The 18,705-nt window shown below is 41.0% G+C and overlaps 1 protein-coding gene across 4 annotated transcripts in view; it reads right to left on the bottom strand.

Moving 5' to 3' along the window:
- The window catches only part of LOC125454879 (ribosomal protein S6 kinase alpha-2), a 427,165-nt gene that overhangs the window by 151,813 nt on the left and 256,647 nt on the right, over nt 1-18,705 (bottom strand). For all 4 annotated transcript variants that reach the window (XR_009446145.1, XR_009446144.1, XR_007248111.2 and 1 more), the window contains one exon: nt 1,546-1,626. Coding sequence is in view for 1 of the 4 variants with exons in the window: in XM_059648491.1 (XP_059504474.1) it covers nt 1,546-1,626 (81 nt within the window). In the remaining 3 variants the exon portion in view is untranslated. The remainder of the gene's footprint in view (nt 1-1,545; nt 1,627-18,705) is intronic.

The raw sequence follows: 18,705 nt of genomic DNA, 5'->3' as shown, positions 1-18,705 counted from the left end.
GTGGGAGGGGTCCCTGACTGGGGAGTCTAGAAACAGGGGCATAGTCTCAGGATATGGAATAGACCATTTTGTACTGAGATGAGGAAATATTTCTTCACTCAAAGGATAGTGAACCTGTAGAATTCTCACCCACAAAAGGCTGTGGAGGCCATGTCACTAAATGCATTAAAGAGAGAGATACACTTTGTAGATTTTAAATATATCAACGAGTATTGAGAGAAAGTGGGAGTAGGGCATTGTGATAGACGATCAGCCACAATCTTACTGTATGGCAGAGCAGGCTCAAAGGGCTGAATAACTTACTCATGTTTCTACATTTCAATGAAGGCTGAATAAAAAGGAAAATCTTTCTGCACATCAGGGACTCCATAAAAAGACTATAGTATTAAACAGCAAGTATTTCAAAAAGCTCAACATTCATTGATTGTAAAAAACAAATCAAAAGATAATATAAGCATGTATGTTTCTGATGATGATAAAATACAATTACAAGTAGTTTTCTATTTATGACAACATCCTTGAATGAATAAAACATGACATAAAATGCTGAAAGATCCTTCCTCTACAAACATCTCCTTTCAAACTCCACCTGAGTACTAAATCAATACCAGGACAATTTTCTTTCATCCTCAGCAGAGCTGAGCTCCAGTCCACTGGAACTGATATTTGTGCTGGTTTTTGAAGGAGACAAGCTTGCCAAATCCTAATGAAGCCTGAAAGTTAAAACGGATTGAGTTTCATATTTAGTCCTCTTTCTCTGCACGATCTACCTGGCACCATGCCTTCTCTGAAAATATGCTGAGTAAGGGAGTAATGCAAAGAAAGGAGCATCAGAATTTCTGGTGAGTTGATTACTATATTCAATTAATCATCAAATGATCCACTATGTGCTAAGTTAATAGATAAGAAATCAAGCTGAGTGCAAATTTGTTCCCAGTTCCCAATGTCTGCTCCTGTCATATAAAGCTCTGAGCTCAGTCCAAAATTTTGATCGAGATCTTTTAGCTAATGTGATAAGTAGATGATATAATTCACTATTAATGGTGAAAATTAATTGGTATAAGATTCCAACAACTGGAAATAGCTAAATAATGCAGTCAGCTGATGGAAAGTGCAGTTTAGGACATAAGGTGGTTAAATTAATTAAAGTGTCACCTCAGTGCATGCCTGCAGTTGAAAGAAAGGTGAATATAGTTTAAGTTAGACCTCAGTTATGTAATATATACTTTTTTGTAACCTACTCATTTAAAAGGACATTTTGACAAGCAGAGATTAGTCGTGGCACTACAAGGAATTTAAATTAAGATAAATGTATCGGAAAGTTGGTTTTATTTTCCTAAAACAGGTGAAATCTGGGAATAACTGGATTGAAATTTCCAAATTATGGCAGAAAGTGACATGTTACAATGTGTTTTGTGTCTAGATCTAAATATTCAAAGGGATTTAAAAACACCTTTAGCCCTTTCTTGCTGATTATCATGTTGATGATGGGAACGATAGAATCCAATACACTGACAAATTTGAAAGGAAAGCACAAAAACTTACCATAATGCAATTTTACTATGAAAGGATGATTGACTTCAACCAGTATGTCACGTTCCATTTTTGACCTGACTCGATCACGTACTGAAGAGAAAATTAAGAATTGAGTTAAAGTATTAGTATGTGTCTTAACTTTATAATCTTAACTTAAACAATACAATGAATTCCAGTTGACCACTTTAAATGTCTTATAAGCAAACCCAATAAATCAAAAATTGATGAAGGGTCTAGGCCCGAAACGTCAGCTTTTGTGCTCCTGAGATGCTGCTTGGCCTGCTGTGTTCATCCAGCCTCACATTTTATTATCTTGGAATTCTCCAGCATCTGCAGTTCCCATTATCTCAAATCAAAAATTGATCTTATTTCCAAAAAAGGTGATGTATAAAATACACAACATCTGCAGTCGGCCAGTGGCTCAATAGTTAGCACTACTGCCTCACAGCACCAGAGAGACCTGAGTTTGATTCCAGTCTTGGGTAACTGTCTGTGTGGAATTTGTACATTCTCCCTGTATCTGCATGGATATTCTACAGGTGCACCAGTTTCCTCCCACAATCCAAAAATGTGCAGCTAAAGTGGATCAGCCATGCTAATTTGTCATAGTGTCCAAGGATGTGCAGGTTAGGTGGACAAGCCAAGGGAAATGCAGAGTTACAGGGATAGGTTGGGGTGGATCTGGGTGGGATGCTTGTTGGAGGGTCAGTGTGAACTCGATGGGCTGAATAGCCTGCTTCTACATTGTAGGAAATCAATGATTCTATGGATAATTTCCTTGACAGGAATCGAGGGTAAGGTGGCATGATGTTAAATCTAAGCAACATGCAAGCCATTGGTGAAACTTCATTCAGCCATTTGGGTAGCTAGGACCTAGATTACAACGTTGTGAATTTTACATATAATAGTAATGTGTGGCACCATGGGCTTTGTTAATGAATTCTAGTTATATTCAGCTATGCAATATTGAAATGGCTTTAATTATTTCAGTGAGAGGTGGCTGCTAAGGAAATCAGTTTCTTAATCTTATCCAGACAATTCTTAAAATATAGCTGTTGAAGGTCAGAGGTCAATTTTTTTTCACTTCCTGAGCCAGCTGGAAAAAAGCTAGTTTTCATAAATTTGGACTAAAAACTGTCAAAGAGTGATATAGCCTGTTTTGTAATTCATTCAGTGAATAGGGACTAGTAAAATTGAAGCTTAGCATGATGCAACAGCTGAATTTGAGTTATAGAAAAGCACTGAGCATTATATTATTTTCTGTCATATATTGTGAACATGCTGAACCAGCCTACTGGTTTACATTAGCCCTATGACAATATTTATCATTAAATTTTCTGAGAGGTAAGTAGGTTCAAATACAAGGTTACAATATCATTAAAACATAATAAATGACTTCAAAGAAAATAAAAACCTAATCATGAGGTACAAAATCTGGAAGTGAGAGACTCCACATCTAAAGGAATTTAAACATGTAACACAGACTTAAATTTGTGCCTCTGACGTAGCCTATGAGAAAATACAGATAGCTCATAAATGCACTGTACCTAAAGTTTCAATGCAGGAAGACAAAGAATTTTTTAAAAAGTGCAATGTGACACAATAACTGACAACCTGTCCTGGACTTGCCATGTAGATGTGACAGTCAAGTAGGCACAACAGCACCTCTTCTTCCTCAGGCAACTCAGGAAATTTGGCATGTCCATAGGGACCCTCACCATCTTCTACAGATGAAAACATACTGTCCAGGTGGATAGTGGCCTGGTATAGCAACTGCTCTGCTAGGACCATAAGAAACTACAAAAGATGGTGTGCACAGCCCAGACTCTCATGGAAGGCATCCTTCTATCCATGGACTCTATTTACATGGGTCACTGCCACAGAACGTCAGCTAACATCATTAAAGACCCACAGCACCCTGGTGTCTCCTGCAACCTCTTCCTTCGGGCAGAAGATACAAAAGTCTGAACACACACACAAGCAGGTTCAGGAACAGTTTCTTTCCGGCCGATATTGGACTGTTGAATGGACTCAAGCCTCAAATAATGCCTCTAAGACTTTTTGATCTGTACATCTTTTGCTTGCTGTGATCTGCCTATACCACTCATAAACAAAGCTTTTCACTGTATTTCAGTACATGTGACACTAAAATCAATCAATCAAAAATAAAGTTTTTCACTTTATTTTGATACGCGACAAACAAATCAATCATTCAATAAAATCAATCAATCATGATCTAAAGAGAAGCTATTTTCAAATGCAAACAAATTATATTCTGTACATAAAAGGCTTAGTTAGTAGTAGGGGGAAAAAAAGCTTGAGATTTCTGAAGGAGCACATGACTAGAGCAAAGCTTTGAGATCCTTCCTCCCACATCATGTGCCGAAACACACACTGGTTGCTTAATCTGATTATCTGATAGATCCAGGCTGTGAAAATGCTACAGTGAAAATCCTGGCCGTTTATCTTTTCCTTAAGACCTGAACCTTATTCTTCACTACATCTTTGGTTCCCAAGTGAACCATGGCTACTGATTCCCATCACATGAAATCTCACATTTCCACTTTGATCATCATTGCAGCCTTTGTGTGGTTTTGCAAATAGTGTTCAGTTTCTTTTAAATCTTCCCAAATAATGCTCTGCTTTTGTGATTGCACAAGGGAAGGAACTGAACAAAGAACAAGGAACAAAATCAATTATAGCACAGGAACAGGTCCTTCGGCCCTCCAAGCCTGCACTGATCCAGATCCTCTATCTAAACCTGTTGCCTATTTTCCAAGGATCTGTATCTTTCTGCTCCCTGCCCATTCATGTATCTGTCTAGATACATCTTAAATGACGCTATCGTGTCTGCCTTTACCACCTCCGCTGGCAACGCGTTCCAGGCACCCACCACCCTCTGCACAAAGAACTTTCCACGCATATCTCCCTTAAACATTTCCCCTCTCACTTTGAAATCATGACCCCTAGTTATTGAGTCCCCCACACTGGGGAAAAAGCTTCTTGCTATCCACGCCATTTATACCTCTCATGATTTTGTGGACTTCAATTAGGTCCCCCCTCAACCTTCGTCTTTCTAATATAAATAATCCTAATCTACTCAACCTCTTTTCATAGCTAGCGCCCCTTCATACCAGGCAACACCCTGGTGAACCTCCTCTGCACCCTCTCCAAAGCATCTGCATCCTTTTGGCAATGTGGTGACCACAACTGTACGCAGTATTCCAAATGTTCTCAAACCAAAGTCCTATACAACTGTAACATGACCTGCCAACCCGTGTACTCAATACCTCGTCTGATGAATGAAAGCATGCCATATGCCTTCTTGACCACTCTATCGACCTGTGCTGCCACCTTCAGTGTACAATGCACCTGAACACCCAGATTTCTCTGTGCATCAATTTTCCCCAGGACTTTTCCATTTAACGTATTGTTCGCCCTTGAATTGGATCTTCCAAAACTGCTTCATGCTAACCTGATAGATCATCAGAACAGTCTTTAGCTAATCCAAACTGCATGGGTGAGAATTTCATTTTCAATCCCCAGTTTATGCTCACTTTGCAGATTTCATAAAGATAAAAATAGAATTTTGAAATTAGCCTCAGTGCTCTTGGGCGGAGAGATGCAGGGTGGGCATCACAGGGTATTGGGTACAGATGCAGGCTGTATGTAGGGCCAGCCTTGGTGCCTTGAACCCCTAAAAAGGAAAAGACCTAAAACCACTGACAATACCTGTGCAGAACAACACAGTAATTACAGGAATTACTAACAGGCACTAGCCATTCTCCATTAATGTTCATGTTATCCTCCCTGGATTTACAGATCTAAAGCTAACAGGCCAAAAGCAGGTCATGGGTTCAAGAAATCAGCAAGTATTCTTTGGTGAATATTTACATGCTCTAGCAGGTATGGCAATAAATTGAGGTGCAGCTGTGTCTGCGACTATGCATTTAGAGTAGAAAGTTCAATTATTTTATAAGGACTTTCAAATCTATTATTTTCCATAATTAATAGAGGAAAATTAACTATAAAGATATAATGATATCTTGTTTGATTGTATGGTGCTAATGAGCCTTAGCACCATTAATGTGAATCCTCGTTGCGTTCACTCTTTAGCCAGTGAAAAATTAGTCTTAATTCTTTTTCCCAATAGGGTGAGAAAGGGACAGGCAGTGGATACAAGACATTTGGGCCTGAACATACACTTGTGATCCAATGACACGGATTCAGGTTATACAATCCTAAGCCAGGAGAAAATGCTGCAGAGCTCTGGATTTTGGCTCCAGGGATAAATCAAAGTGGAAACCATTGCTTCAAATCCATAAGGAGAACAGAGGCAGGCACAGGGGTTGCCAGTTTTGAAAGTTATTTTAGTGAAAATCCCTCCTTGGTGCTTCAGTATTTTGTTGAAGCTATGAGAAAAACGTCTAAAATGGACAATAGTCTTTTAATCCTCAGCCCTTTACCCTGTATGCACGCCCATGCCCCATCCATGACAACCCATGCCACTACTTGACTCCCATCTCACTCTTCTTACACTCCATACCATCCTTTGTTCCCTACCAACCCTAAAGTCCCTCATACCCTCCTGGAGAAGATCGTTGCCTCCTTGAATCCCTGCCATCTTTGATGTGTAGGTGCACCCATAGTGCTATTAGGAAGGGAGACCCAGACCTTTAATTCAGTGACAGTGAAGGACTAGGCAACCTAGTTCCAAGTCAGAGTGATGTGTAACTTGGAGGATAACTTACAGATGTTGCATTCCCAAGCAACTGTCGCCCTGTCCTTCTAGGTGGTGAAGGACAAGGATTTGGAAGGTGCTGTTGAGAAAGATTTGGTGAGGTTAGAATGCATCTTGTATACAGCACACAGTGCTATAATGTGTATAAATGGTGAAGGGACTGAATGTTGGGCGTGATGGAGTGGGTGCCAATCAAGTGGGTTGCTTTGTTTCGGATGGTGTTGAGCTGCTTAACTGAATGTTGACAATCCATGCTCCTCTATCCACCCCATGGTATTTTATAGCCCCATGACAAATTAGTGCCATCTGTTGTCAATCTAAAGCCACACACCCATCTTTATATCAAATGGGTTAATTTCCATCACAGGCAGACTTCTGTACCTATGATGAAATCACATAAAGTTCTTACCTATCAATTGATTAATACACAATTTCAGAAGGAGGCATTCTTGTTGATTAAAACAAATCATTAAATATAACTTCCTTTGACTACTTAATCCTTTATGAAATTTAATTCCTTATAGTCTCATTTCAAAACAACTTCAAAACATTCAAAACAACAAGATAAGTTGTGAAGGCAGTCATACAGAGCTAATTATTTTGAATTTTGACTTTGAATTTATGTCTTCAGGGCATTTTCACCACATAAAAATCAGGCATAGGTCAGTCCCCAACAGTTCTCAGAAAGTGTCACCGGACACAAAACGTTAACTCTGATTTTTTTCTTCACAGATGCTGCCAGACCTGCTGAGCTTTTCCAGCCTTTTTATTTTTGTTCCTGATTTACAGCATCTGCAATTCTTTCAGTTTTTACCAATTATATAATGATGGCCTTCAGATTTGAACACCGCAGAAAGTTTTTGCAAAGTGCACTCGACCTCTCCTAAACAACACTTTATTTCTTCCAATTAACAACTGACCTTCTCCAAAGGTTCCCAAGAACCACATCCAAAAAAGTACTCTACCTCTGGACAGAAACTTCTAAATTTAGACTGTCTCCTGTCAGGTCCAAAGTATATAAATTGAGTTCTGGACATTCTACAAGCAAATATCAGATCCAAAAGACGTGAAGTGTACTTTTACACGTGTAGCAGATTTTCTGCCCATTTGGGGAAAAAAGGTGGCACAGTAGTCAGCACTGCTACCTCACAGCAACAGGGACCCGGGTTCGATTCCAGGCTAGGTGGCTATGTGGCGTTTACACATTCTCCCTGTGTATGAATGCATTTTTACCAATGCTCCAGTTTCCTCCCACAGTCCAAAGATGTGCAGCTTAGGTGGACTGGCCATGGTAAATTGTCCTGTTGTGTTCAGGGATGTGCAGGCTATGTGGGTTAGCCATGGTGAATGCAGTATTGTAGGGATCAACTGGGTCTGGATGGGAAACTCTTTGGAGGGACAGTGAAGATTTGATGCGTTGACTAGTGTCGTTCCACACTGCAGGGGTTCTCTGATTCCACTGGGTTGAGGGTGGGACTTTTGAATTCATTTCTTCAGGGCATTTTCACTGCACAAAAACCAGGCATACGTCAGTCCCCAACTGAATTCCTAAGTATTGGAATCATCTCTTTCTCTACAAGATCAAATGATTCAATTTTTTTTCTTTGTATTTTACATGCAAGTATTGCAAATTTGTGCAGACCAAATCAAACGTACTAGTCAGATTGCTCTTGCCAGCTGCCATTACTACAATTCTACACTGAATATTTTAAGCAGGAGAGAAAATTGCATTCTGTAAACAAGCAGTCTGTCATGGCTTCCAGCACTCGGAATTTGATGGCAATTACCCAAAGTATTAACAGTTTACTGACTCAAGAGTGAGTCTTAAACAAACCCTGAAGAACTACTTTTATGCCCTGTACTGAATGGGAATGATATTTTAAAAACACCCTACAAGGAACAACTTTGTCTAATCCTTTCTTGTTATATAACGTGTTGCGACAGCTCGCTGGGTTTTACTTTAAATTACAATACTTATGTGTAATGATGAGAGAAACTAAGCAAAATACAAAATTTGATGGAGACAGGAATAAAGTGACATGGGAATAACAAAATTTTATATCAGCTATGCAAGATACGGTAAATACCGAAATTATGCTGCAATCCATGTGTTAAATTCCATTGTGTTTCTACTGTTCTAGGTAGAATGCATTTAAATGGGGATTCAATTAGTGATGAGAAACATGTTAGGCATAATTTTATATTCCCAGTTCTGAAATGTGGAGAATGGAGCGCCGTGGGTCACTAACCAGATCGATGAAAAGCAAGACTACCTTGTAATGATCCTGTTGGTCGGGAAGTGCAATAAGCGGAGAGTTGAAGTGAATTGGAAGCAGTGGAAATCAATACATCTTAAAGGGCTTTTCGGCACAATTAAAGGAATGTGTTACTTAAAAGGTAAGTGACCACATTAATGGATAAAATAGTAGCTGAATTTCTGTCCTCATGGCCCAGGTGAATGGTGGAGAAAAGATCTGAAAATCATTTTCTGGCGACCCATGGGAATTGAAGAAACAACTTCCAGCCAAAGACCTCAGAGGGAAGTTAATAGTTATTTCCAAACTGCAGTTGTGGAGATAAAAATGAATGCCATCTCCCCCCAGACCTGAAGTAAATCACATGTTCTATCACATGTTCAGGCTGCTAAAGAAGATTCCGTGACCCCTGCCTATCTTATTGTACTGGATGTCTTGAACCTGACCAGTGAGCCCTGTGTCCAGCATTCTAAAGAAGCAAATTGAATAAAGTACCCTGAGAAATCTATTTCCCTCATTTCCATAAGTTAGATAAGCTGACCTCAATGTAGATTGTATTCTGCACCAATGGAGTAAACCATGAGGGCAGAAGACAGGCGCACTGAAGTTGGGATGCAGTAGATATGAGATGAGATTAGATTAGATTCCCTACAATGTGGAAACAGGCCCTTCAGCCCAACAAGTCCACACCGCCCCTTGCAGCATCCCACCCAGACCCATCCCCTATAACCCACACACCTCTGAACATTACAGGCAATTTAGCATGGCCAATCCACCTAGCCTGCACATCTTTGGACTGTGGGAGAAAACCGGACCACCCGGAGGATATCCGTGCAGACACAGGGAGAATGTGCAAACTCCACACAGACAGTCACCCGAGGCTGGAATCGAACCCGGGTTCCTGGTGCTGTGAGGCTGCAGTGCTAACAACTGAGCCACCGTGATGTACCAAGAAATTCTGCATCCCCATGTGCTGGAAAACAGGTACGGGGTACCAGGAACTACAAAACAGGAAGATATTCATAACTTTACAAAGTTCTAAAGCACCTTTCAGCCACTGAAGCGGATAAAAGATATCATCTTTTGTACCAAGTAGAAAACAAAGCAGCTAATTTGCATAAACCAGATAAATTGCAATGTGATAATGACCTGAAGTGCATGAGTAAGTAAGTGAGTGATTCCATGGAGGAAGAGTAAGAAGGTGAAGGAATGCCTATAATAACAACATCAGACTGCACAGCACTACTACTACCGTTGCCACTTCTGCCGCAACAGCATGATCTGCCTGACATCCGCCTAATTAACAGTGCTAATAGGTCTCATTCAATGTCAAACTCAACACCACATTTTGGTCCAATGGAACAACAAGGCAACTAGTTTTTGTAAAATAATGCTATGGGCTTTTTTTATGCTCACCAAGACAAAAAGGAATGTGACTTAATGCCTCAATCAAAAGGTAGAAAGAAAGACTTTCATTTATATAAAGCTTCTCATTACAACCAGAGGTCTCAGAATTCTTTAGTCAATCAAGTGACTTTTGAAGTGCTGAAATATAGGGAAGACAATACCTCCAATAGTGTGATACTTCTTCAATACTGTAAAGAGATGTCATTCACTTACCTCACACTTTAGATACGAAAGGTTGCCTTACTGGCTCTTTTCTGATCTGACTTTAAAATAAGCCTAATGTGCAATTATCAGAACTGATGTAATCTAAAATTGTACTCTTGGCCAGAATACTGTAAAATTTGTGCATCAATTTCACTAACATTTATGGAACAATCCAGGTTGAATTTGATACATATAAATGTGGAATATTGCCTGGGCTGAAAGATAAATACTCCATAGAGTGCAGAAATTGCTAAGGATGAAGTTGGAAGAGATGCAAAGGTTTTAGTGAAATCAGAGCTCATCAGCAATTAACCAAGTAAATTGAGAGCTAAACTATGTGACCCAAATAAACAGATTACATGTAGAAGGTATGATCAGTAAGTTCACAGACACAAAAACTGATGTGTGGCAAATAGCAAGGGGGAGAGCATTAGATGACAGAATGATACAGACAGGATAGTCAGGTGGGCTGAATGGTGACAAATGAAACTTAACCCTGAAAAGTATGAGGTGATGTGTTTGGGAGAACGAGCAAGGCAAGGGAATACACACTGAATGGCAGGATCCTAGGAAGTACAGAGAATTAGCAGGACATTGGTGTTTATTTCCGTAGATCCTTGCAAGCAGCAGGACAGGTAGATAAAGTGGTAAGAAGGTACATAGGATTCTTGCCTTTATTCGTCAAGGCATTTAATACATGAGCAAGATGGAATTGATAAAATTGTATGCATCATTATTTAGACCACAGCTGGAGTACTGTGTGCATTTCTGGTCACCACACAGTCAGAAGACTGTAATTGTAATAAAGGGTGCACTGGAAATTCACCAGTGTGTTGCCTGGACTGAAAAAATTCAGCATAGGTTGTTATTGCGGGGAGAGGGTGTGAGGGATGAGTTCCAGGAAAAGCGGGAGACATGGTCAAGGGCATTCTCGACCACTGAGGGGGGAATGTTGTGGTCCTTGAAAAATGAGGACATTTGAGATGTTCTGGATTGGAATGCCTCATCCTGGGAGCAGATGCTGCAGAGGCGAAGGAATTGAGAACAGGGAATGACATTTTTGCAGGAAGGTGGGTGGGAGTAGGTGTATTCTAGGTAGCTGTGGGAGTGTCTCTGTTTCCGTCTCTGGCAACGAACTGGAAACCGATTTTCATTTCAAGCCCACTGACTCCCACAGCTACCTAGAAAACATCTCCTTTCACCCACCTTCCTGCAGAAATGTCATCCCCTATTCCCAATTCCTAATCCTCTGCCACATCTGCTCCCAGGATGAATCATTCCACTCCCGTACATCTCAGATATCCTTGTTTTCCAAGATTTCGCCTCCTCAGTGTCTCCCACATTTCCCGCAACTCACCCCTCACACCCCCTCTCCACAATAATCACTAAAACAGAATCCCCCCATCCTCACGTACCGCGCCACCACCATCCAGATCAAAAGCATCATCCTCCAACACTTCTGCCACCTGAAATCTGACCCCACCACCAAAGACAATTTTCCCTCCCCACCCTTATCTGCTTTCTGGAGGGACCACTCTCTCCATGACTCCCTTGTCCGCTCCACACTACCCCCCGGCCCCACCACTCCTGGCACTTTTCCCTGCAACCGCAGGAAGTGCTACACCTGCCCCTATATCTATCCCCCTCACCCCCATCTCCTACCTACTAGCCTCATCCTGCCCCCTTGACCTGTCCATCCTCCCTGGACTGACCTATTCCCATTCTAACTCCCCTCCTGCACTCACCTTTACTGGCTCCACCCCCACCTCTTTGACCTGTCTGTCTCCTCTCCATCTATCTTCTCCTCTATCCATCTTCTTTCTGCCGCCCCCCTCTCCCCATTTATTTCAGAACCCCCCTCCCCTCCCCCATCTCTGAAGAAGGGTCTAGGCCCGAAACATCAGCTTTCCTGCTCCTTGACGCTGCTTGGCCTGCTGTGTTCATCCAGCTCTATACCTTGTTATCTCAGCACTTCTTCGGAGTCTGCACCGATGATGTTACCGAGCAGGGTAATGAAACGTCTGCGAACTACCGAACCAGCTCAACAAGAGAACCAACTACAGAGTATCTGGTCTGGATGTGTGGTCTTTCTATATATGCTAGTCTGGAGATTCCTGTTGTTTTTGCATTCTACGAATATGTCCAGGAAGGGTAGTCGGTTGATGTTCTCTTCTTATTTTGTGAATTTTATCCCAGTAAGGATGTTATTTATGTGTCAGTGGGTTTCTTCCAGTTTTGTGCATTTATTAATCACAAAGGTGTCGTCTACATATTGGACCCAAAGTTTGGGTTGTATAGTGAGGAGTGCTGTCCATTCTAACCTTTGCAGTACTGCTTCTGTAATTAGTCCTGATGTGGAGGATCCCATTGGTGTTCTATTGATTTCTTTGTATACGCTGTCGTTGAAGCTGAAGGAGCTTGTGAGGCACAGATCTAGTAGTTTCATGATTGTATCTATATTGATGATTTGGTGTCCTGGGATGCCTGCCTACCTGATTCATCCAGTAGTGTGGCCCTTGTCTCTTTGGCCAGGTTGATGTTTATAGATGTAAATTGTCCTGTTACTTTGAAGGATATCATTCTCTTGTCCTCTTCTATCCTGGTGTCCTTGTCGATATTGAGGAATTCTTGGGATGAGTGGATGGAATGGATTGTTGTCCACTAAGTACTTCAACTGCTGTTGTAGGCAAATCTATATGTTGGTGTCCAAAGCAAAGTTGCTTGAAAAGTTCAGCAGGTCTGGTCACATCGGTGAGGCATACTCAGCTGGTCTGGCAGCACCCTTCCTCTGAGGGTCACTGGACCTGAAATGTTAACTCTGATTTCTTCTTCACAGATGCTGCCAGACCTGCTGAGATTTTCCAGCAGCTTTGTTTTTGTTCCTGATTTACAGCATCCGCAGTTCTTTCGGTTTCTGCATGTTTGTATGCCTGGTAGTGAGTCAATGTGTCTGGGGTGACACTGGTTTATGTACCTTGCTGAGTCTGTAGAAGTGGGTTACAACATCAATAAGGACACCACCATGAAACTGCTAGATCTGTGCCTCACAACCCACTATCACATTCAACAACAGCAAATACAAACAAATCAATGGAACACCAATGGGATCCCCGATGCCAGGATAGATATCGGAAGCGGTAATGAAAATGTTAGAACGGACAGCAAACCCCCACCCCTTCCACTATACAACCCAAACATTGGGTCCAATATGTAGATGACACCTTCATGATTATTAAACGCACAAAACTAGAAGAAACCAAAAGACACACAAACAACATCCTTACTGGGATAAAATTCACAAAAGAGGAAAAGAACAACAACTGACTACCCTTCCTGGATATAATGGTAGAATGCATAAACAACGGAGAACTCCAGACTAGCATATATAGAAAGACCACACATATGTACCAGAAACTCAATTACACTAGCAACCACCCCAAAGCCCACAAACTGAGCTGCATCAGGATACTATTTCAATGAGCCACAACACATTGCAGCAACCCGGAACTATGTAAAGCAGAACAGGAGCGCCAATCCAGAGTCTTCAAGAGAACAGATACCTGAAAAGCACAGTCCACCATTATCTCCAAGACAGACGACAACAGGAAGACACAACACGACCAGAATCACATATCACCCTACTCTATATCAAGGACATTTCAGAGATGACCACAAGACTACTCAGACCCCTAGGTATCACAGCAGCCCACAAACCAACCCTACAACAGCTACTGACAAATGTAAAAGATCCCATACCCAAAACGTGCAAAACCGACGTAATATACAAAATACCATGCAAGGATTATGAGAGACACTACATAGGCCAAACAGGAAGTAAACTGACAATAAGGATACACGAACACCAACTAGCCACCAAGAGACATGATTGGTTCTCACTTGTCTCACTACACACAGACAACGAGGGACACAAATTCAACTATGACAACACATCCATAATAGCACAAGTCAAACAGAAACATGCCAGGGAATTCCTGGAAGCCTGGTATTCCAACTGGAACTCCATCAACAAATACATTTGAGTTAGACCCTGTGTGCAAACCACGGAGAAACAGAAGTGGAAATAATACCACTCACCCCAGCAAACAAGGCATATAAATAACAAGCAGGACAAAACACCGACACTTCACCAGAGATGCATTGACAATGTTACCCAGTTGGTGTAGAAACATTTGCAACCAGACCCATTGGCTCGGCGAGCATGTCTACAACCTAATCCTATCTTTTGTGTTGAGTTAAAACCTACTGTGTCAGATGGTTAACACCTCCCTAAAATTGTAAATTATCTGATACACAGAATCCCACAATTTTGTCTATATTGTACAATGGACTTTGTGCTATCTTTATTTACCTTTATAAGTGTGGTATATCATTATTTCCCTTCTAAGAGAAATAAAACATGAGAACAATGTGTGGGTGCACGGTGTCATTGTTTAAGCTTTGAAATATTAAAATAGCTTAATCTATTTTAGTAATAGTTCTGTTTAAATAAATCATTTTAAAAGATTGCATGCATAAGAACATGAAACTTAGTTGTAATTCTGGTGGGTAAGTGTCACAATTTGGGTAGAATCCTATGCTTCAGATTTCCAGCAAACCACACTCAGGGTGGAAATGATAAATAATAAGGTTGGATCAGCAGTGAGGGAAAGCAACTGCCACAAATTTGTACAAATGCCCTTCTTCTTGCACAGTTACTCTAAGTAACCTATGCCCAAAGGAATGCTGATATTGAACAAATGCCCTTCTTCTTGCACAGTTACTCTAAGTAACCTATGCCCAAGGGAATGCTGATATTGAACTAATTGCCAAAGAATGAAAGATATGCACAAGAAAGGGGGAATCTAAAATTTCGTCTATTTCTGAGCTTTGAATGTAAGTATCTATAACTGAATCGATCAATACTTTGCAATTCCTTATATAATTTGTGAGTCTTTGTTACAGAACTTTCATTTTTATTTGTCTTTTCGACATGGTCAACTCGAGAAGGCAAAAATACAAATAGATTCCTTCTTCCATAAAGGCAGGAAAGAAGGAATTTCACATTTCTTTCTGGTGGATATTAGTAACCAGTTTTATTTTTAAGATAAGCTAGTGGTTTTCACAATCATTTTTCCACTGCCAACCCAAATATTTCCAGACTTTTAATGATCAATTTTACAACTTAGTAAGTGGAATTTAAACTCCCAACACTTTTTTTTCGATCATGGGATGAGGACATCATCAGCTAACATTTATTACTCAACCCCATTGGACAGTTAAGAGTCAACCATACTGCGGTGGGTTTGGAGTCACATGTTGGTCAGACCAGGTAAAGATGGTAGTTTCAAAATAATAAAATGTGAGGCTGGATGAACACAGCAGGCCAAGCAGCATCTCAGGAGCACAAAAGCTGACGTTTCGGGCCTAGACCCTTCATCAGAGGTGTGCTCCTGAGATGCTGCTTGGCCTGCTGTGTTCATCCAGCCTCACATTTTATTATCTTGGAATTCTCCAGCATCTGCAGTTCCCATTATCAAAGATGGTAGTTTCCTTTCCTAAAAGACACTCATAAAACAGCTGGGTTTTTCCAACTATGGATTCATGGTCATTAGACTCTTAATTACAGATACTTGTTACATACTTGGATTTTGGAGTAGATTTGTAGCTCGGTTTGTGGGTGTTGAGGTTGGTTGGTTCACTGAGCTGGTTTGTTATTCTGCAGATGTTTCGTGAACATGCTGGGTAACATTCTCAGTGCAGCGTCCAAAGAAGAATCGGTATGTTTTCCCATCTGGTTTTTAAACTCTGGAATCCATTGAGCTGGATTGCCTCACTTTTAGTTTTCCACCATAGTGGAGTGTATACAGGGTTGCTTTCACTTCACTTTCAATGGCCAAACATACGAACAAATTCCTCGAAGCCTGGACACCGTTGGGAACACCTATCTCTGGACTCATAGCAGAGGCAGTGATGCAAAGACTGGAAAGGATGGCCCTTCCTCTAATCCAAACAAAACTATGGGGATGATACCTTTGTCATCATTAAATGGATGAAACTAGAAGAGACACATGAACTTATAAACAATACACTCACTGGAATAAAATTTTTCACCAGAAAGGAGGAGAAGAACAAACAGCTCCCATTCCTGGACGTCATGGTAGAGCACAAGACAAATGGGGAACTGCAAATGATAGTACACCGAAAAACCACACACACAGACCAGGTACTGAACTTCAATAGTAACCATTCCAACACACACAATCAAAGCTGTGGGCGAACACTATTTAAGCAGGCAACAACACACTGCAGCAACATAGAACTATGCCAAGAGGAAGATGAATGCTTCTTCCAGGTTTTCAAGGATAATGCATATCCAAAAAACTGGATCAGAAGATGCCTAAGCAAACAACATCAGAAAGATAGCACACACCCCGACACACTCATCACACTACCCTGCATCAGGAACACATCGGAACTAACCACAAGTCTTCTACAACCGCTGGACATCAGAATGGTACACAAGCCCACATCAATCCTACAACAACTGCTTACCCGAACTAAAGACCCACTCCCTGCCATGGACAGGATTAATGTCATCTATAAGATCCCCTGCAGAGACTGTGAAAAAGACCACATTGGACAAACAGGAAGGAAACTAACAACGAGGGTACGTAAACACCAACTGGCTACAAAAAGACACAACCAATACTCACTCATCCCAATCCACATGCATAAGGAGAACCACCAATTTGATTGGAACAACACCTAAATCCTGGGACAACTAAGCAGATACAGGCACGAGAATTCCTCGAAGCCTGGCACTCCACACAGAAAGCCATTAATAAACACATAGAACTTGACCCCATATACACTCCACTCTTCAGGAAAAATGGAAGTGAGGCAATCTAACTCAATGGATTCCAGAATTTAAAAACCAGGTGGGAGAAGACACTGATGCTACCTAGCATGGGAATGAAACATCTGTGGAATAACAACCAGCTCGGTGAGCCAACCAGCCTCAACATTTTATTGGAATCAAATTCCACCATCTGCCATGGTAGGATTCTAAACCAGGTTCCAGAAAACCACTCAGTTCTCTGGGTTAATAATCTAGTGATAATATGACTACGCCATTGCCTCCTTAACTTTTTGTTGTTAGTTTAGTACCATAATCGCTTCACTTACTGAGCAATTAATTGACATACTGAAGGTAATACAAAATACATTTTTTAACCAATAATCAATCAAAACATATTTTACTCACCTCTTTCTAAATTCTTTCATTGGAGACTGATTTGCACCTATAAACCTTTAATTCCACAACCCTATACATCTATCTAAATGACATTCAATGTTTTGTCTTCAGCAACATGACTATGGAATTGACAATATGTGTATGAATTACTGTCATCTGCTACATATCACATTTTATATATCATATACCTGGTAGGTGTAAAGCAATGGGTTCTTTTCAAGCTTTTATCTAGCTCTTGAAGTTCATATTTTCTTTTCCAATTGTCACTTCAGAGCCACGTAACAATAGGATAATATGTTGGTGTTTTGCATGTAATAATACTTATGTTCTTATGAAATAGTGTATCATTTGAGTGACAAATCTGGTTGAATTTTTCATGAAGGTGGCCAAGTGTATAGATGAGTGTCGGCAAGTTGATGTAGTTGATAAGGATTTCAACAAAGCCTTTGACAATGTCCCATATGGAAGGCTGATGAAGGTAAAAGCACTTGGAATCCAGGGTACCTTGGCATGTTGGATCCAAAACTGGCTTAGTGACAGGAGACAGAAGGTGGTGGTAGAAGTCTGTTTGTGTGACTGGAGGCTAGGATCTAGTCGTGTATCACAGGGATCAGTGCAGGTTCCTTATTGTTTCTATCTTACATAAATGATGTCAATGAGAATGTGGGGGATTGATAAGTATGTTTGCGGATGACATGAAGATTGCCTGAATTGTTGACAATAAGGAAGAAGGGCTTAGGTTACAGGAGGATATAAACAGATTGGTCAGGTAGTAGATCAGTGGTTGATGGAGCTTAACCCTGGTGAGTGTGACATGAAGCACTTTGGAGGAAGTAACAAGACAGGGCAGTGCTCAATGAAAGGTGGGACACTAGGAAGCTCAGAAGAACAGAGGGAAGTTAATGTGCTTGTCCACAGCCTCCTGAAGGTGATACAGCAGGCTAATGGGTAGTTATGAAAGTACATGGGACATTTGCCTTTATCAGCCAAGGCATAGAATATAAGAGCAGGAAGGTTATGTTGAAACTGTACAGAATTTTAATTATGCCACCACTAAAGTACTGTGTGCAGTCCTGGTCACCACACTATAGGATGTATATATTGCACTGGAATGGTGCAGAGGAGATCACCAGGATGTTGCCTGGGATAGAGCATTTTAGCTATGAGGCAAAGGTAGATATGCTCAGGTTGTCTTCTCTAGAGCTGAGTTGTTTGTGTGGGCACCCAAGGTTATGAGAGGCATGGGCAGGGTGGATAGTAAGCAGCTGTTCCCTTTAGTTAAAGGGTCAGGCACAAGGGGGCACACT

The sequence above is a fragment of the Stegostoma tigrinum genome, chromosome 9, assembly GCF_030684315.1.
Source record: "Stegostoma tigrinum isolate sSteTig4 chromosome 9, sSteTig4.hap1, whole genome shotgun sequence".
Classification (NCBI taxonomy): Eukaryota; Metazoa; Chordata; class Chondrichthyes; order Orectolobiformes; family Stegostomatidae; genus Stegostoma; species Stegostoma tigrinum.
The sequence above is the reverse complement of the archived record's forward strand: the minus strand, read 5'-3'. Positions and strand labels throughout refer to the sequence as shown.